This window comes from Equus caballus, chromosome 4 (assembly GCF_041296265.1).
Source record: "Equus caballus isolate H_3958 breed thoroughbred chromosome 4, TB-T2T, whole genome shotgun sequence".
NCBI classification, from domain to species: Eukaryota; Metazoa; Chordata; class Mammalia; order Perissodactyla; family Equidae; genus Equus; species Equus caballus.
Window position 1 is genome coordinate 4,044,691 of NC_091687.1, and position 19,080 is coordinate 4,063,770.

Consider the following 19,080-nt stretch of genomic DNA (forward strand, 5'->3'; position numbering starts at 1 on the left):
TCCATGGAGAATTCTGTGCATACACCTGCAATGCATTTGTGTTTACCTAAATAATAATAGCAGCGAACATTTGCTGTGCGACCACTAAGTGATGCCTGCGTTATCTCATTTAATCCTCATAACATTTGAAGAAGAAACCCTTCTCTAGTGTTCTGTTCTAATCCAAGGCCAGCAATCTTTCTACCCTGCTCTAACAGCACAGAGTGTTCTTTCAAGATATTCCCAATTATAGGACTCTGGAACTTAATTGTTTAACGTATAATAAAATTGTTTGTCTCCTAGTATATGATTCTTTCTAGGGCTGAGGTCAAATGCAAGAACTAGCAGAAGAAAACCAGTGGGTGAAGATTCACCACCCTCCCCGGCAGTATCTGAAATAGGGTGGGCAAAATAGAAGACTTAATGTGCCACTCTTTGGCAAAGAGCACGAGAAATTAGCAGATTATTCTCTAGGAATTACATTTGCACTGTTCAATATATTGAATTGGCCTGTACATTTACTGCATGACAAAACTGTCACTTCAAAATGGACATTTCAAAAGCTAAGCTAATCTCCCCCTGAAACTCTGCCTGACCCATTTGTTTGTTGATGTTACTACTGCCAAAACAGGCTCTAAGAGTCAAAGTAACCTGACTTCACTTTCTTAACATTAACGTTTTCTCACACTTCCCTCCCATCCATTTTTACCCCCAGCTCTAAGCTGTGTGTGTGGTAAAATCCACATAAGATAAAATTCACATCTTAACCGTTTTTAAGTGCACAGTTCAGCAGTGCTAAGCACATTCACTTTGTTGTGCAACCAATCTCCAGAACTCTTTTCATCTTGCAAAACTGAAACTATCACATTAAATAATTCCCATTTCCACCTCCCCCTAATCCCCGGCAACTACCATTCTCCTTTCTGTCTCTATGAATTTGACTACTTTAAGCATCTCATTTAAGTGGAATCATATAGTATTTGCCTTTTTGTGACTGGCTTATTCAGTTGGCATAACACCCTTACACTTGTAGTATTTGCCAGAATTTCTTTCTTTTTTAAGGCTGAATAATATTGCATTGTATGTACATTTAATTTATTCATTCCTCTGTCAATTAGGTTGCTTCCACCTTTTGCCTATTTTGAATAATGCTGCTATGAACGTGGAGGTACAAATACCTCTTTGAGACCCTGCTTTCAATTCTTTTGGGTGTATACCCAGAACTGGAATGGACGGATCATATGGTAATTCTATTTTTAATTTTTTGAGGAAGTGCCATACTGTTTTCCATAGCGGTCACACCATTTTACGTTCCTACCAACAGTACACAAGTTTCCATTTTCTCCACATCCTTGCCAACACATTTTCTTTCTTTCCTTTTTTTAATTTTTATTTTTAATTTGACAGTAGCTGTTCTAATGGGTATGAGGTTCTCATGGTTTGGATTTGCATTTCCACAATGGCTAATAATGCTGAGCATATTTTCATGTGCTTATTGGCCATTTGTATACCTTCTTTGGAGAGGTCTGTTCAGGACCATTATCCATTTTTAAAATCGTACTGTTTTCCCATTGAGTTGTAGCTCTTTACATAGTTTGGATGTTAACCCCTTATCACATATGACTTGCAAAGATTTTCTCCCATCCTGTAGGTTGCCTTTTCACTCCTTTGACTGTGTCCTTTAATACACAGAAGGGTCAGATTTTTTTTCATTTCTAAATTCTACAATTGTCTCCTAACTGCTTTCTTCCATTCCTCATTTCCCAAACTCCTTTCTTCTAAAACCTGCTCTCCCCCCGGATTCCCCTGTATCTGAGGATGGTACCACTCTTCTTTGGCCAAAGACTCAAATATTGAAACCATTTACTTCTTCATCTCGTGTTAACTGCAAGATAACTCCTATCTACCTTCACTCCATTTGTAGATTTAGCCACTACTTACTGCGCATCTAATGTGCCAGGCACTTTACACACACTGTCACTTAATGCCTCCACAATGCTTTGGGGTGCAGGGGTGATTAAAAACGTCACCCAAGAGTGCGCAGTAAATGAATGACTAAATCAGCACTTAGACTCAGCGACTGCGCCAGAGTCGGTCTGACATCGGCGCTCAGGGAACCCAGCCACGGTGACAGGCAGGGCGGGCCGACTTCCCTCCCGACAGGAGGGTTCTCCCGCGACCGGCGCTGCGCGGCCCCACCCCCGCCTCCGCGCGGCCTCCGCCCGGCCTCTGCCTCCGCGCGCAGCGGCGCGGGCCGCGGGGCCACCGTACTTCCGGGGCGGAAGGGGAAGGGCCGCAGACCGGAAGCGGGCAAGGTGCTGTGTAATCGCCGAGCGGCTGAGGCGTTCGGGCTCTCAAGATGCCGGACTACCTGGGCGCCGACCAGCGGAAGACCAAGGAGGACGAGAAGGAGGACAAGCCCATCCGAGGTCAGTGGCCGCAGTCAGGGGGCTCCGGGCCGGGCGGGGGGCCGCAGTGCCGCTCTGCGCTCGTCCCCGCGCGCCCTAGTGATGGCGTCGGGGGCGGCCGCCGGGCTCCCCCGCCCGCCCGCTCCGTCCCCAGTGGCCTGCGCTGGGGTCTGCGTCCGACTCCCGCCGGTCCGGGCTTCTGTTCATCCGCGCCTCTCCGGGCGGGGAGAAGGCCGTCCCCTGCTGGGGCCGTCAGGCCTGCAGGCGGTGCGTGGTCGCTTGCATTCTCTCCGCTGTCCCTCCTCCCTCTCAAAGGTGACACTGTGGTGCCATCACTGTATAGCCAGCATCCTGAGACATGGTTTTCCCCAAAACCGCTCCTTTGGCAAGATAATGCATTCACGTGCGTAAAACTCAAAAGATAGATTGACAAGTGTCACCCTTGGCCCCGGCCACCTGCTTCTCTGCGGAGGCAGCCATTGTTGCCATTTGCGTTGTCTTTCTGGACGTTTTCTGTGCATAGACAAGCAGGTTTGCTTGTATGTTCCTTCTTTTTCTTTTTTTTCCTTTTTCTCCCTAAAGCCCCCCGGTACATAGTTGTATATTCTTCGTTGTGAGTCTTTCTAGTTGTGGCATGTAGGACGCCGCCTCAGCGTGGTTTGATGAGCAGTGCCATGTCCGCGCCCAGGATTCGAACCGACGAAACACTGGGCCGCCTGCAGCAGAGCGCGCGAACTTAACCACTCAGCCCCGGGGCCGGCCCCTGTATGTTTCTTCTTTTTACATAAATGTAGCATGCTGTGCATCTTTTTTTCCACTCTTAATGTATCTTAGGGATGACTTCATATTATTATGTAAATAGTTGGTGTTTCTCTCTGCACCTGTGTAGCATCCCCTTTTATTTGGTGTACAGTGATGTAGGTAATTAATCATTATTGATGGACGTTTAGATTTCTTCCAGTCTCATAGCCATTGTAGAGCAATGAATAACCCTATTCGTAGAACTTTTACCACGTGCACAAACACAAGCTGTAGAGTGAATTTTGTAATATTTTGATGGTGCTGAGTTTCTCTCCTTAGAGCCTCTACGACTTGACACACTGCCTAGAATGCATGAGATACGCACACCATGTTCATACACCATTTCTTCCCCGGAGCCCCTTTGCTAGTCTCATCTTGGTGCTGAGTTTTTCTTTTGTTCCTTACAGGCTATTTTTAAATGTTCTTTATGGTGGTTTTTTTCCTGTCTTTTCTCTTACTTTTCCTTTCCTAAACTACTTCAGCCTCTCCTAGCACCCTGTCTTCTTCATTTCAACGCCCCCCCCCCCCCCCCAAGAGGTTTCCTCTCTACTTGTATCCTACACTCTACTCTTTCCCTTAAAAGTATTTTAGGACACTGCAAACCTCGTAAGTATTCAGTCACCTAGTGGAAGACTTAGTCACAGACATTTAACATTTCACCCGTGTATTTCTCTGGGTATGTTAACATTCTGTAAATGCATTCATAAATTTATCCCTTGGATACAGTTATGACTAATGTGTATAGAGCTTTATGTGCTTCTTCATCTATATCTTATATGATCTTTTTTTTTTTTTTTTAAGATTGGCACCTGGGCTAGCAACTGTTGCCAATCTGTTTTTTTTTTTTAAGGATTGGCACCTGGGCTAACAACTGATACCAATCTTTTTTTTTTTTTCCTGCTTTATCTCCCCAACTCCCCTCCCCCGCCACACAGCTGTATATCTTAGTTGCAGGTCCTTCTAGTTGTGGGATGTGGGACACCGCCTCAACGTAGCCTGACGAGCGGTGCCATGTCCGCGCCCAGGATCCGAACCCTGGGCCGCCACAGCGGAGCGCGTGAACTTAACCACTCGGCCACGGAGCCGGCCCCCTTATTTGATCTTTATAACAATGCTGTGCGGGGAAAATTAATATCATGTCTATTTTTCAGATGAGAAAACTGATGCTCAAAGAGATTCAATGCTCTTTCTGAGGTTCCTTAGCGAATGCATGGCCTTGCTGGCGCCAGCGCCCAGGTCATTTTGATTCTCAAACTCTTCTTTGGGCTCCTCCTTCTTGTCGTGTCACATCACTTTGAGACTCTTGAGCAGCCATGTTACAGACTTCTGTTTCATCCGCCTTCTCTCAGTTAGAGTTCCTTGAGTCCAGGAACTATTTGATGGTTGTGTTTATATCATTACAACTTTGCACAACTTTTCTCACTCAATTAATGCACTTTGAATGGAACATTAAAAGATTGTTAGCTCTAGTTTCTTTTATTTGAATCTCATGCATTCTCTCTCTTTTAGCTCTGGATGAGGGGGATATTGCCTTGCTGAAAACTTATGTAAGTCCTTTCAATGTCTACAAAATATAGATGTTTTATGCTGAAATAGGAACTATTGTCGGCACAGTCGTGCATTGCTGAACAACAGGGATTGTTCCGAGAAATGTGGTGTTAGGCGATTTCATCGTTGTGCGAACAAACGTAGAGTGTGCGTACACAAATCTACATGGTATAGCCTACTCTACATCTAGGCTATGGGGTGCGAATCTTATGGGACCATTGTTGTGTATGTCATCCATCGTTGACTGAAATGCCCTCATGTGGTGCATGACTGTATTGTCTTTCCCAAATAATTAGAAGAGAATGTCCAGTATTTTATAGTAATCTTCACTGAAAAAAGTTACCTACCTACAGTTTCTATCTAGAAGAGATCAGAGAGTAAATATTCAGAGTATCTAAGCTTAGATGTTATTTTTATATTATTTATAATTAAAGTGTGGTCCTATATTGAAAGATATTTGAAATCATTTACACAAATGTTTACTGTATTTAAAACACAAATTTAGTTACTGTATAACTAAATTAGATCTGAGATGGAAAGTTTTAATGTGTAGAAATGGGCCTGTAGTTTTGGATAATTTCAGGCATGATTTTTATTTGTTATCTTGCATAATGGTGCATTGTCAGTTTAGGGAAAAATATTGGTTCAGGAATAATTCTGAAAATGATACTACTTCCTCTCTGTACTTTTACTTCACAAACTTTGGGACAATAATAGCTATTGAGATTGTAACTGTTAAAAGTTTTTGTCTGTAGTTAATAAATTGTTGGTATCCTTGTGTTCTAAATGAAGTCATCTGTATCTCCCAGGGTCAGAGCACTTATTCGAGGCAGATCAAGCAGGTTGAAGATGATATTCAACAACTTCTCAAGAAAATTAATGAGCTCACTGGTAGATATTTTTTTATTCCTGTTTCTTCTCTTTAAATATAATGTGTTAATTATATCAAGGGAGTTTAAATACAAATGTTTACTCTTTCATGAATTACAGAGTTAGAAAAATTATTATCCTTCCTATCTGTTAAGAAATTAGATCTCATTTAATAACCTCTTTCGATAGCTTTTTTGCTACCTTTTACCAGCAAGTTTAATGCTCAAGCAATTAAGAAACATCATCCTTTAAGCAAGTAATGTTTCTGTTGGTCCAAGCCAAGTTCAATAAACTCGAATAAACAAGTCAGAATTTCTTAGTGAATAAAAATGTGATCTCACATTGCTTGAAGTAATTATTGCCTAGTAGGAAACTTTTCTTCTTGGGAACTTCAGTGGTGAAGTTTTATGGTATTTGACCTGCAAACAAAAATGTCAAACACAGCGTTGTTTTTGGCTTGTGACTGCTTTAGGGTGATGGTTTTCAACTGGGATGATTTTGCCTTCCCCAGGACAGTTGGCAGTGTCTGTAGACATTCTTCATTCGCATGACTTGAGGGAGAGGTGGTGCTAGTGGTATCTAGTGGCTTGAGGCCAGGGATGCTGTTAACCATCCGATTATAAAGCACAGGATGCCCCCCGACAACAAATTCAGTCCAAAATGTCCGTAGTGCTGAGGCTGAGAATGCTTGCTTCGGGGTGATGCATTGCATTTCAGTGAATTTTGTGCTCTTTGTCTATGTAGGTATTAAAGAGTCAGACACCGGCCTGGCCCCCCCAGCACTCTGGGATTTGGCTGCAGATAAGCAGACACTGCAGAGTGAACAACCTTTGCAAGTGGCCAGGTATGCATAGCGTTCGGTGGAAATGTGTTTTTATCTGTACATTCAGGTACTTTTTAGAGTATCAGGTATGATGCAGTGCTTCGTAAAGAATTTCTATTCCAAATCCCACGTAAATAAAGCTTTCTACAAAGGTATCTGGAGTTAAAATTTTATGCCTTAAACAGTTATTCAAGAAATAGGTAAAGACATAATCACATAAAAGATCCAAATGATTCAGAAAGATACAGAGCAAAACACGAAATCGTCCTTCCCATCCTTGCTGTTCATTGCCCCTTCCTTAGACAAAACTGCTGAAAAGAGTTTGGTCCTCTTAATCCTCCTGTGTATCTTCGTGTATATATTTGCACACAAAGAACATCCTCATTTTTTCTTTTAGACATAACTACATATTTTGGAAGTCTTTCATTATCTTTAATATAGATCTTCATCTTTATTTCTTGTTTCTCTAGTTTTTTAAAAATTACATAGCATTCTGTAGATGTTGGGCTGTTTGCAGTTTCTGTTATACACAGTGCTACAATGAACGTTCACGTTAAATATTTGTCTGTGTATGTGCGTACGTTTCTGTAGAATAGCTTACTTACTGAAAGTGGAATGATGGGGTAAAAGACATTTATAGTTTTGAAAATCTGTGAAAGAAAGTGGTTTGACCAGTTTACACTTGGTTTACCAAGAGGTTTTGAGGCAAATGCCTGTTTGCCTGATCAGCGTAAGATCAATTTTTACACTTTTGCCATTTGGGCAAAAAACCAATCTCGTTTGAATTTGCATTGTGCTGATTACTAGTATGATAGCTACTTCTTATACTTATTAAACATTTGTGTTGCTTTGACCACTCATGTTTTGCTCTGTTGGGTTGTTTCTTGTTAATCTTTAGGAGAGCTTCATCTATTGTACATATGAATCTTTCCTTATACATGCTGCAGATATTTTTTCGTAGTCTGTCACTTGGCTTTTAACCTCCTGGTAGGTTTGGTTGGACTAAGGTTTTACATTTTTAGGAGGTAAATAAAATATATCAATATTTTCATTATACCTTTTGGGTTTTAATGTTGCTTAGAAAGGCCTAGCCCAATCCAAGAGTATAAACGTACTCTCCTGTGTTTTATTCTACTCGTTTAAAGTTTGTTTTAGTTTTCTCTCTTTAATGCAACTAAAGCTTATTTTTCTTGTCTTATTCTCCCTCAATGCCTCCCTTTTTCCATCTTCCCTTCCTTTCATTTATTCATTTGCTTTTTAGTTTTATCATAGTTTTAAAGAGTTAAATAGTTCTGTGACAACAGCTGTCTTTCCCAATTCCTCTTCCCTAGAGATACCTTTGTTTTCAAAATGTTTAGCTGGTTATTTTGGTTTCTACCTTCATGTTTTTAATGGGGAGTGCTAAGTCTTGTATATTGTAGATTGCTTCTGGATTTTTTAGTTTTAGGTGTTCTCCGTTGGCTTGCCACCGTGGAAGATGAAAACTTTGTTTTATTTCCTCTGCTTTCATCCCAAAGACATACGCTTCCTCTCCCCGCATCTTCCTAATGTGATTGTCGTAAAGTTTTGCTTAGGTCAGGATTCAGTGTTTTCATAGTTGTGGCTAAGTAAACCCTGTTCACAAGAGCCAAGCAGTAAACTGTGATTACTTTTCCTTTGTTGCACCACTTTTTGTTTTCCTTTTCGTAATTGCCTTGTTTTCCATTTGCCTGGTTTTCTGGGTATGTTGCTAACTCAACCCCCCAGTATTTCCTGATTGTCTGAATTGTGCTTCAGAGGCGTGAGCTCCATCGGGTTTTCTCTGGGGTTTGCCTCAGGTGCATCAGGTGTTTTCTCAGGCTCCCTTCCCTTCCTGCTTCGGTTTGGGCTGTTGCCCTCTACTCCTGCTGAATCACAGTCATCCGGTGACTTCTCACTCTGGAGCTTCCCTTTGCCTCTCTCCTGTTGCTTGCATCCCATGAGTTTCTCTCAGGTTAAGTGGGCTGTACTCTTAGGTCAGGTGGGCTGTACTCCGGGAGCTTCCTGAAAGAGGGTCAGTTGGGAGATCAGCTGTGTCTGGAAATGTCTTGGCTGATACGTATAAAGTTCTTTCCCCTCCAGAATTTCGAAGGCATCATTCCGTCGTCTTCCGCCTCTTGGTGGTGGTAGTTTGAAGCCATTTTGATTCCCAGTCCTGTACATGTGACCTGTTTCTCCTCTGAGAGTTGTGGGGTCTCCTCTTGTTCTCACTGTTCTGACATCTCAGGGCGGTGTGCCTTGACATGGGTCTATTTCCAGCCACTGTGCAGGGCTCTAATGTCCTTCAGTATGGCAGACTTTCGTGAAGCTGTTTATTTGTTAATAATTTCTTTCTCTCTATTTTCTTGGTCCGCTACTCTGGAGTTCTCTTATTTGGATATTGGACCTCCTTGATTGCTCCTCCTAGATGCTAATCTTTCTCGCCTGCTTTTCTTTTTTCGTCTTTTTGCTATACTTGTTTGTGAGGTTTTTTTTTCTTTGGAGGAAGATTAGCCCTGAGCTAACATCTGCTGCCAATCCTCCTCTTTTTCCTGAGGAAGACCGGCCCTGAGCTAACATCCATGCCCATCTTCCTCCAGTTTATATGTGGGATGCCTACCACAGCACAACCTAGCCAAGTGGTGCCATGTCCGCACCCAGGATCCGAACTGCTGAACTCCCAGGCCACCAAGGTGGAATGTGCGAACTTAACTGCTGCGCCACCGGGCCGGCCCCTACTTTTTTGTGAGATTTTAACTTTATCTTTGAGTCCTTCTATTGATTTTTTTTCTCCCATTTCTCTTCTTTTAATTTCTAAGAGCTCCTGTTTCATTCAGTGTCTGTTTTGTTGTCTTCTGAACATCTTGTTCTCATTTCATGGTTGTACTATGTTCTCATTTTGAAGGAAGTTAATGATAACTGGAAGGTTTCTGATTCCTCCAAGATGCCTCTCTTTTCTTTGCTTGTTTGAAGTCCATGTTTTATGCTAGCTGCCTGGTGATCTCATTTGGGGCTTTGTTTTTTTTTTTAAAGATTGGCACCTGTGCTAACATCTGTTGCCAATCTTCTTTTTCCTTCTTCTTCTCCCCAAAGCCCCCCAGTACATAGTTGTATATTCTAGTTGTAGGTCCTTCTGGTCATGGTATGCCGCCTCAGCATGGCCTGACAAGCAGTGCCATGTCCACATCCAGGATCTGAACCAGCAAAACCCCGGGCCGCTGGAGCAGAGTGTGCAAACTTAACCCCTCAGCCATGGGGCTGGCCCCTGGGCTTTGGTTTTAGTGGGAAACCAAAAAGCTGATAGAAGCTCTTGATTGAACAGTGAGGCATGTCGATCCTAAGCTTCACTCCAGCTTAGGTGGTTGGATGTTTAGTTTGGGAGCCTTCACTATCACTATCTTTAGATCTTTTCATTGCATGGTCATTTTTTCCCAGAGAAGTTGTTTTCATTCTCCTGGTGTTTCCAGTCTCCAATATTTTGGAAGAACAGTGGAGATAGAGGACTAGGGAATTTCATCAACAGGTTCACTTATGTTTACCCCCCCCTTCCCTCTCAGCTCCCCATCCTCCCCTTTTTTAGTAAAGTTACCACCACCCACCCCTTGGCCCAGCATTTCTTGATACCTTCTGTTTTGTTCTCTCCAAAACATTTTCATCATCTCCAAAAGAAACCCATACCCATTAGCAGTCCCTTTTCTTCTCTCTCCCTTTCTCCTGGCAACCACTAGTTTCCTTTCTGTCTCTATGGATTTGCCTATCTTGGACATTTCATAAACATGGAATTATATAATGTATGACGTTTTATTTCTGGCTTATTTCACTTAGCATAATGTTGCAAGATTCATCCATGTTGTATGTATCAGAACATCATTTTTTTTTATAGCCATATACTTTTCCAGTTTAATTTCTCTCTTGATTGATACTCTCTATTTGGTGAGACATTGTTCTCATACTTCCTATTAATTCTTTAGACATGGTTTCCTTTAGTTTTTAAAAAATATTTATGATACTGATTACAAAGTTTTTGTTTAGTAAGACCAATGTCTGGGCTTCCTCAGGGACAGTTTCTATGGACTGCTTTTTTCCCTGTGTATGGGCCATACTTTCCTATTTCTTTTTATGTCTCATAATTTTTTGATGGAAACTGGACATTTTAAATAATGTGATATGTTGGCTCTGGAAATCAGATTTACCCTTTCCCCAGGGTTTATTATTGTTGCTGTTTTTCCTTTGAGGTGTTTTTGGTCAGCCTCTTGTTAGCCCCAACTGGTAATGGTGCCTCAGACAGTTGTGATGTTAAACAGTCACCGCCAATTGTTTCCAGCAAAAGTCCTTTGGGTAGGAGTGTTCAGATACGGTGAGCTCTGAGTCAGGTCAAATAAAGACAAGTTTTGAGAATGGGGCTCTTTAACTAGCTGCCAGATGGGTCAAATAGTGACAGTTCTTTGGAGGTTGGGCTTTTGGGGAGCTTCAAACTCATTCTTAACTGCTCCCCCAGCCCCCCCCCCCCCCCCATAGCTGCTAGGCCTCTGGTTTTCACATTTACCATAATTGTGAGGCTGTTGGTTTTCAAGTCTACTGCTGAATTGGAGAGAGGAGGATGGGATTAAGGCAAGTTAAAATGCAACAAGGCTCAGTGTTCTTACTGAGATTCAGCCATTTTTCTTGAATAAACACTCTCTGGATTGTTATAATCCGGTAGTTATCATAAGCTTGTAGTTAATTTCCAGAGTTCTGAAACTGTTGATTTTGATTGTTGTTGCCAGTGTTCTCTTTGCTTTTAAGGAAGAGCAGGTTTTTCAAAGTCCTTACTCCTCCATTCTGCATGTTGAGGTCCCTGTATACATTCTTTTTCAGGTGTGGATTAAAAAATCTGTCTGCATACAGTGTTAGCAGCGTCTGTCAGATAAAGTAGTGATAGGTACTTTCTGTATATGTAATTCTACCTCCCTGGTAGACCTTGGCTAGTAACAGAACACAGAGTCCTGTCACACGATTGTGCTGCAAGGAGAAAGCATTCTTTACCTTATTTTCAGCTCTACCTGTGTGCACACTCCAGAGACTATTTTGTATTTCCCTGTATTTGTTGCTATGGCTTATAACCTGAGTTCTTTCCACCATGAGTTTTGTTTCTTGCTTTTGTTTTTCTTCAGTAGATGGATGGTATAGAAGAGGAAAGGCAGTAGACTACTTTCTGCGTGATGTATTTGGTAGTACACACTTGCCCTCACTGTGTCACACAGAAAAAGAATACTTTTAAGTTAAAAATAACAATAGTAAAAATGGATTTGAAATATAAACTCAGGAAAAAATGAAAACATTTATTATGTAACTTGCTGTAAGACAAGTCTTATAGGGAAGATAAAAAGGACTCTACCTTAAAATATAGAAGAGTAAAGGAATATGGTTATGAAAATCAAGAAACTAGACAACTTCTTAATGATGGAATATTTGGGCTTAATTTTTCAGGGGCATGTATCTTTTGAGAATTTTCTGGCTTTGCTGAAGTTGAGTGGACCCTTGGGATTGAGCATATTCTGTAGAAAAGGATCTTTAACAGTGGCCCAGTTTCTGCACTTCTAGTTTACACCTGCTCGTTAGTATACTGCATGCTCCACAGAGAATTGTGTTACTTGAATTCATTATTAGTGGTTTCGGTTCCTTACTCTAATGAAGCCTTTTGCTGTATTAGATGTACAAAGATAATCAATGCTGATTCAGAGGACCCGAAGTACATTATCAACGTGAAGCAGTTTGCCAAGTTCGTGGTGGACCTCAGTGATCAGGTGGCACCTACTGACATTGAAGAAGGGATGAGAGTTGGGTAAGATTTCTGTTTACGATAAATACTCGTCTTTCATTAAGGATACCATGTCACATTCACATCCTTGGCTTTCTTTTGAATGAATGAACTGGGTGCCATGGAACACCAAGGGAAAATCTAATAGGGTACCACAGTTGGACATCCTTTCTTTTGCATCTGCTTCCTGATTCCCATCTGCCTCCTTTACCCCACCGCCACTATGGCTTTTTATGAATGTCTTCAAATGTCATAATTAAAGTAAGTGCAGAATTTTAGAGTTGAGTTTGCCAGTCTATTTAAGGTAACATGATGTGGGTGGAGGAAGCACTTGCTATAGGATAGTTTTGAGGCCTAAGGGAGTTAATATAATTAACGTATACAGAATACATGATAATTCACTCAGTAAATTTTTTGAGTGTGTTAATGAGGATCTTTTTTACCTCCTTAGTGTGGACAGAAATAAGTATCAGATTCACATTCCGCTGCCTCCTAAGATTGACCCAACAGTTACCATGATGCAGGTGAGAAACTATAGGGGGCAAGGGGTGGCATGACTTGGAATACAACTGCCTCCATCTCAGAAATTTTTGAAATTTTTAACTAATAAACTGTTAACATTTGGGTATGTAGTGAGTTTCCAAAATGTTTTACACAGTTTTTCAGATGAGAACGTCTTTATTAGTCTTTCTTTCACTAGCTTGTCTCTCATCTAGTGTCGGAACAAGTAATACAGCGAGTGGCTCTAGGACACTGGGCAATGTATTCCATTTTTATTAAAATTCTTACTTGCCTTAAGTCTGACTTTTTTTTAGGGTATTGGGTCTACTCTACTGGATAGAACCTTTGGATGAGTATTCAAAAGCCTGTGGCTGTATGTTGTACGTTTTTTTCCCTTTCTTAGGTGGAGGAAAAACCTGATGTCACATACAGCGATGTGGGTGGCTGTAAGGAACAGATTGAGAAGCTTCGAGAAGTAGTTGAGACCCCGCTACTTCACGTAAGTGGCTGTGTCTGTTGCGTTTTAAATTTCTTTGTATAAAGGCATGACAGCCTTTTGTGTATTGTGCACTAACATTGCACATATATTAGGTAGCTTTTAAAATTTTATATTTTCCTTGATGAAAATTTTTCAGGGGGTAGAGGGAAGAGGTGTGGAGGAGAGTTGGTAAGTTCCAGAAGAGAGAAAGCAAAAGGATTGATTGGTCAAACCTATTCCAAAAAAGAAATAGATGCTCTTTAGAGAGAAGGCTGAGGTGTAACTTTTAGCAAGATGTTAGCATGTTATAGGTTACTGTAGAAGAAGCCATGGTTTTTAATGATATCAAGAGCAAATGGACTTGAATCAAATTAAACTTGGGAGGATAATGGATAACCAGGATATTAAATACTAGATAATACTTCTGTTCTTTAAAAACTGTAATTTTTTAAAATTAGGGAAAAAGTATGTTTTCTTAAGCCTGGATAGTAGAAACACCTTTAAGAGATATTCAGCCTTATGAATTGGTTTAAATATAGTTTTGATCCTACATCTTAGAATAAGTAAAATTCTTATTTAGATCAAATATGTAGATTGTGGACTTAATAATTTTGGTTTAAATATATTGATGTAGAAGTAGTCTTATTTTTATTATACAGAAGTGATAAGTGTAAAAATTGTGTCTCCATCACAGCCAGAGAGGTTTGTTAACCTTGGCATTGAGCCTCCCAAGGGTGTGCTGCTCTTTGGTCCCCCGGGTACAGGCAAGACACTCTGTGCTCGGGCAGTTGCTAACAGGACTGATGCTTGCTTCATTCGCGTTATTGGATCTGAGCTTGTACAGAAGTACGTCGGGGAGGTAAAGTAAATCAGTCATAATCAAAGAATATGTAGCTCTGTGAAAAACTTTTAAAGCATGGTAGAAATTAAAATTGTAATCCACACTGAAAGATTGAGACCTGAATTTTCTTTATTGATGGATTATAATTAGTAGTTCAGAAGCCCAGAAGCCACCAGCCTCCCTTTGTGGTCATTTGGAAATAAACAGCTGCCTAAAATTTTTAATCAGTGTGCTCGTACTCAAAAGGATGTCATTTTCTACAGATTTGGTTTGTGTGATGAATACCCTAGAAGTGCCCAGTGAATGTGTTCACATAGACTTCCACTTCAGGGACGGCGTTCTGTGTTCCATTGAGGAGGAGAGAACAGGGTTGTCTGTAGGAATGTGCGTGGATGTGTATCCCGTGGCCACCCCCCCCACCCCGGCACACACACGTTTTTTCCATTAGAGAGTAAGTCTAGGGCTGTATATATTGTCTCTGGAACATTAGTGATTAGTATACTTACAATAAGAATTAGAAAAGGAGCTGCATGAGTTGAGACAGACTTTTATTCCTAGATCAAAACTTACAAATCAGAGCTGGCCCATTGGTGCAGTGGTTAAGTACACATGCTCTGCTCCGGCGGCCCAGGGTTTGTGGGTTTGGACCCTGGGCACACCTACACACCGCTCATCAAACCATGCTGTGGCAGCATCCCACATATAAAATAGAGGGAGACTGGCACAGGTGTTCACTCAGGGGCAGTCTTCTCAGGCAAAAAGAGGAAGATTGGCAGCAGATGTTACCTCAGGACTAATCTTCCTCACAACAAATAAATAAGCAAATAAAAAAACTTACAAATCAAACTCATTGATCAGAAATGCCAAGTGATAGATTGAATGTTTTTATTTCCTCAAGTTTTACCGATTGAAATGGTGCCTTTATTTTATTTAACAGTGATAATTTGACCTGTTTAGGTCTTAGAGTTATTGGCTATTTAATAGGTACAAAATCATTAAATTACTTAATATTGTTTTGAGGCTAATACAATTAATTTGATGGAATAAACTTCAGTATTATTGAAAAGCTTTAGGTAATAATGGTTGAGAATACTGTCAGGAATATTGAAAAGTTTGAAACATAATTTCTTATTGTATTTTAAGAACTAACGTAACATTATTTTTCTCATTAGGGGGCTCGAATGGTTCGAGAACTCTTTGAAATGGCCAGAACCAAAAAAGCCTGCCTTATATTCTTTGATGAAATTGATGCTATTGGAGGTATGAATGGTATTTAGAGAACCTTTGGGATTGGGTCTCATGAGAGTTCTAAAGTGATGTGTGTAGAGTTCTCCTGACGTGTTAATTGTATAAAGATTTTAATTCCACCTCTTTTATGAGCTCTGGCACCTTGGAGCCACAGATCTAATAAACAATAGGGCTATACCATAAAGAAAAAAAGAAACATTATATAGCATTGCTGTTTCTCAAACTGTTTATCTTTGTATTTTCCTATTTCATTCATACGACACACATTTTCACACTTCAAGAACTCCTGGCTTGGGATACAGCCTCACTTAATGTGATAAGAAGGCATGGGGTCATAATTTAATAGGTGGTGGTTTTCCTAAAGTGTACATAAAATAATGTCCTTGGCTTCATAGAGTTGATGAAATACAGTATGAGCTGTGTGATCTAGACAGGCTATTTTCACTAACTCTGTGCCTTGGTTTGCTTATCTTATATAGGGAGTGATAATTCCTGCCTTGTTTATTTCATGGGTTTTTGAGAGCTTTAAAGTAAGTAATAAATGTGATAGACTTTGAAAACTCTAAACTGTTCAGTAGGTCTTGGGTATTGTTATAGTCTATAAGAGTAATAACCCTTACTGGATAGAGAAGTGTTGTTTATCTAGACGGTTACGTGATGAACTTAGTGATAAAAATGACTGGAAAATATGGTGGACCCTGCAACACTGTTAGGGGACTGTGGTTAGGTTACCTAGCGTCTTGCTTTTAGACTGGATGGGCATTGCTGCGTTTGGATATTCTGTAGTTAATGTCTGCAGGGGACATAATTTCACCACAGTAGATCAATGCAGTGTTGTGACTCTGAAGTCATTTTTTATAGTATTGTTGGAATAAGCCTTGTGATGTCAGGATGCTCTGAAGCTGTGGTTTCCAAAGCAGACTGTGGATAAAATAGTATTGGGTGCAGGAGGAAAACACTAGAATTTTTCTTTGTATTTAATTTTAATTTTTAAAGTTTCCATTTTTTTTATAATGTATGTAGTACATTAATACAACAGTATGTATTTATACAGTTTAAAAATGAAAATAGATTATTTGGAGGTCTTTTTTTGGCACTGTTTTGGTTGAAACGCAAGTGAGACTGACATTATCTTAGAGTCCTCTAATTTAGCCAAGTCCCTGTGATAGGGAGCTGCTGTCGTTCTGCTGTCTTAGAGGCTTAGCTGTAGTTTTAAGGACAGTCTCGAGAAGTTTAAAGGAGTCTAATAGTTCTTACAGATGGTCAGACACCAGTATGGTGCTCACGTTGCCAAGTATTCTGTTACCTTGTCCAGGTGTATATTGTGTTAAACAACGGAGGTGTGCTTGAGTGATTTTGAAAAACAAAACTCCTGAAAGAGGATTTAAAAAAATACTTTAAGGGAGCCTATGTTAAATAAATCTGTGATGAGTCCTTTTGAAAGATTCACTTTCTGACTGGTTTTGTGTAAAGCACACAAAGGTTTGCTGAAACTGTCGTGTTCACTTGTGCTGGAGAGCGTGATCTGAGCGGAGACTCACAGCACTTTCGAGTTAGGCCTGGTGCTGCTCCTGAGAGGACATGAGGGCTGATCCTTCCTTTTGTCTTCCCAGGGGCTCGTTTCGATGATGGTGCTGGAGGTGACAACGAAGTGCAGAGAACCATGTTGGAACTGATCAATCAGCTGGATGGCTTCGATCCTCGAGGCAACATTAAAGTGCTGATGGCCACTAACAGGCCTGACACTTTGGACCCAGCACTGATGAGGCCAGGGAGATTGGACAGAAAGATTGAATTTAGCTTACCTGATCTGGAGGTAGGAAAATCATTTCATTTGAGAAAAGAGATTATTCTTGAAATTTCTCCTTCCTGTGATTCTTTTTAATATTTGTCATTTCTCCTATTTTTAGGGTCGGACTCACATTTTTAAGATTCATGCACGTTCAATGAGTGTTGAAAGAGACATCAGATTTGAATTGTTAGCACGACTGTGTCCAAATAGCACTGGTAGGTTGGAAAGTCTTGCTTATATTTGCTGGTCTGTCTCTTCACGTTACTTTTATTAAGCCTGTTACTTCCTTCTTGTTTGAAAGGTGCTGAGATTAGAAGCGTCTGCACGGAAGCTGGTATGTTTGCCATCAGAGCACGGCGAAAAATTGCCACTGAGAAGGATTTCTTGGAAGCTGTAAATAAGGTCATTAAATCCTATGCCAAATTCAGTGCTACTCCCCGCTATATGACATACAACTGAGCCTGAAGGCTTTCAGGGTGACTTTTCTTTTAATTGGAATCCTCACCTTACATAGACTTACTAGTAACCATTTCACACAGAAAACAAATGGTTTCAAGATTGTATGTTTTCAGATGTCTTTTCTCTGTGGTACAATAAAAGGTGATATCTAATGTCATTAGGTAGAAAAGCTTGTGTATGCTGTTTGTGGATCTGTTACCATTTAAGAATTCCACATCATAAAGTGCCTGCCTAGCCCGCATGGGTTCTGGGCATATGCTGGCTGGGTGCTGTACTGCCATTATCTCATTGTATTCTCCCATCTGCCCAGTGAGCTGGGTTTAATGGACCTTGATCTAGCAGATGCAGAAACTTTCCTGCCTAATTCACTGGTAGTAGAGCTGGGATTCGAGCACAAGCTTGTCAGCTCCATTGCTATACTCCTCACCATTATGTTCTTCTGCCCCTCACCAAGATGTCCCATCTAGGCACATGACCGTATGCCTTTCCTGGTTTTTTTCCCTGCCATGTTGAATAATTAAAAAAGTTTGGCCAAAGCTTTACTAAAGTAGAAGCATCTGATGTAATATGTTTTGCTTTGCCATTTGACTTGATTTCAAATTAATCAAGAATTATTGATTTTAACGACCAGTGAAGTAGTAAAGCAGAAAGAAAAATATATACACATGATCTAATTTAGAAAACCTGGAATTGGATTCATACAGAAAAGTATTTTCATTTTATAAATTAATGGTTTAAAATTTTGGTAAAGCTCCTGTTAGACTTCTGGTCTACGGTCAGGTATTTCTGAAATAAAAGTTGTATTAGAATCTTCAACATACCGACGTCAGCAACATGGCGGCATGAGCTCACCCGGGACTCTCTCCCCTCCAAAGTACAACCAAAAAGAGCAGCTGCTTTCCAACCAAAAAAACAATCCGAATAACAGAAATCGTCAGAGACCCATAGCAGTCAAACGACGGAAGAAGGAGAGCCTGCAGCCGGCTTCAGAGGAGCTGGAATGGGGTAGGACAGAACTTTGCTCCCTCCCCTAGAGACTGGGATTGCTGCTGCGGGTGCAGGAAGGAGCAGGGGAGGGACTGTGCGTCCAGGGATCGTCCAGGATGCCCACTGCCCATGCAGCGGAAACCCTCTAACAGGGGAAAGCTTTCACATGGGGGAACCCCAGCAAGGCAGGGCCCTGGGGAGACCAGAAAGTGAGAGCTGATCCAATACCAGTCAGGGTGAGTGAAAGTGCCCCTCCTCCCCAAACCCATGCTGGGTGCCGCCATCTTGGCTGAAGGTGCAGGGCTCAGAAAACAAGCCTCTCGACCCCCATCTAGTGGTGACAGGCTGTAATTGCAGCCGAATAATAGCATCATGTGCAAAAACCGCTCCTCTACCATCCATCAATTTATAAAAGCTCCAGTCCAAAAGGAAAAATATAAAAATACAGAAGCAGGTTCTGAGGGCCTGGAAATGAGTAAACTAAGTGAAGAGGAGTTCAGAATAGCTATCCTCAAAATATTCACTGAGGTAAAGGGAAATATAGAGAA

The 19,080-nt window shown here is 41.0% G+C and overlaps 1 protein-coding gene across 1 annotated transcript; it reads left to right on the forward strand.

The window, feature by feature from the left end:
* The first annotated feature begins 699 nt into the window (after positions 1 to 699).
* On the forward strand, positions 700 to 17,714 carry PSMC2 (proteasome 26S subunit, ATPase 2). Its single transcript, XM_001914803.6, has 12 exons — positions 700 to 2,408; positions 4,698 to 4,735; positions 5,546 to 5,627; positions 6,351 to 6,450; positions 12,119 to 12,250; positions 12,678 to 12,750; positions 13,131 to 13,226; positions 13,900 to 14,064; positions 15,219 to 15,306; positions 16,908 to 17,110; positions 17,205 to 17,301; positions 17,388 to 17,714. The coding sequence occupies exons 1-12, from the start codon at positions 2,339 to 2,341 to the stop codon at positions 17,543 to 17,545; spliced, it is 1,302 nt and encodes a 433-aa protein (XP_001914838.1). The 5' UTR covers positions 700 to 2,338; the 3' UTR covers positions 17,546 to 17,714.
* Positions 17,715 to 19,080: the final 1,366 nt, after the last annotated feature.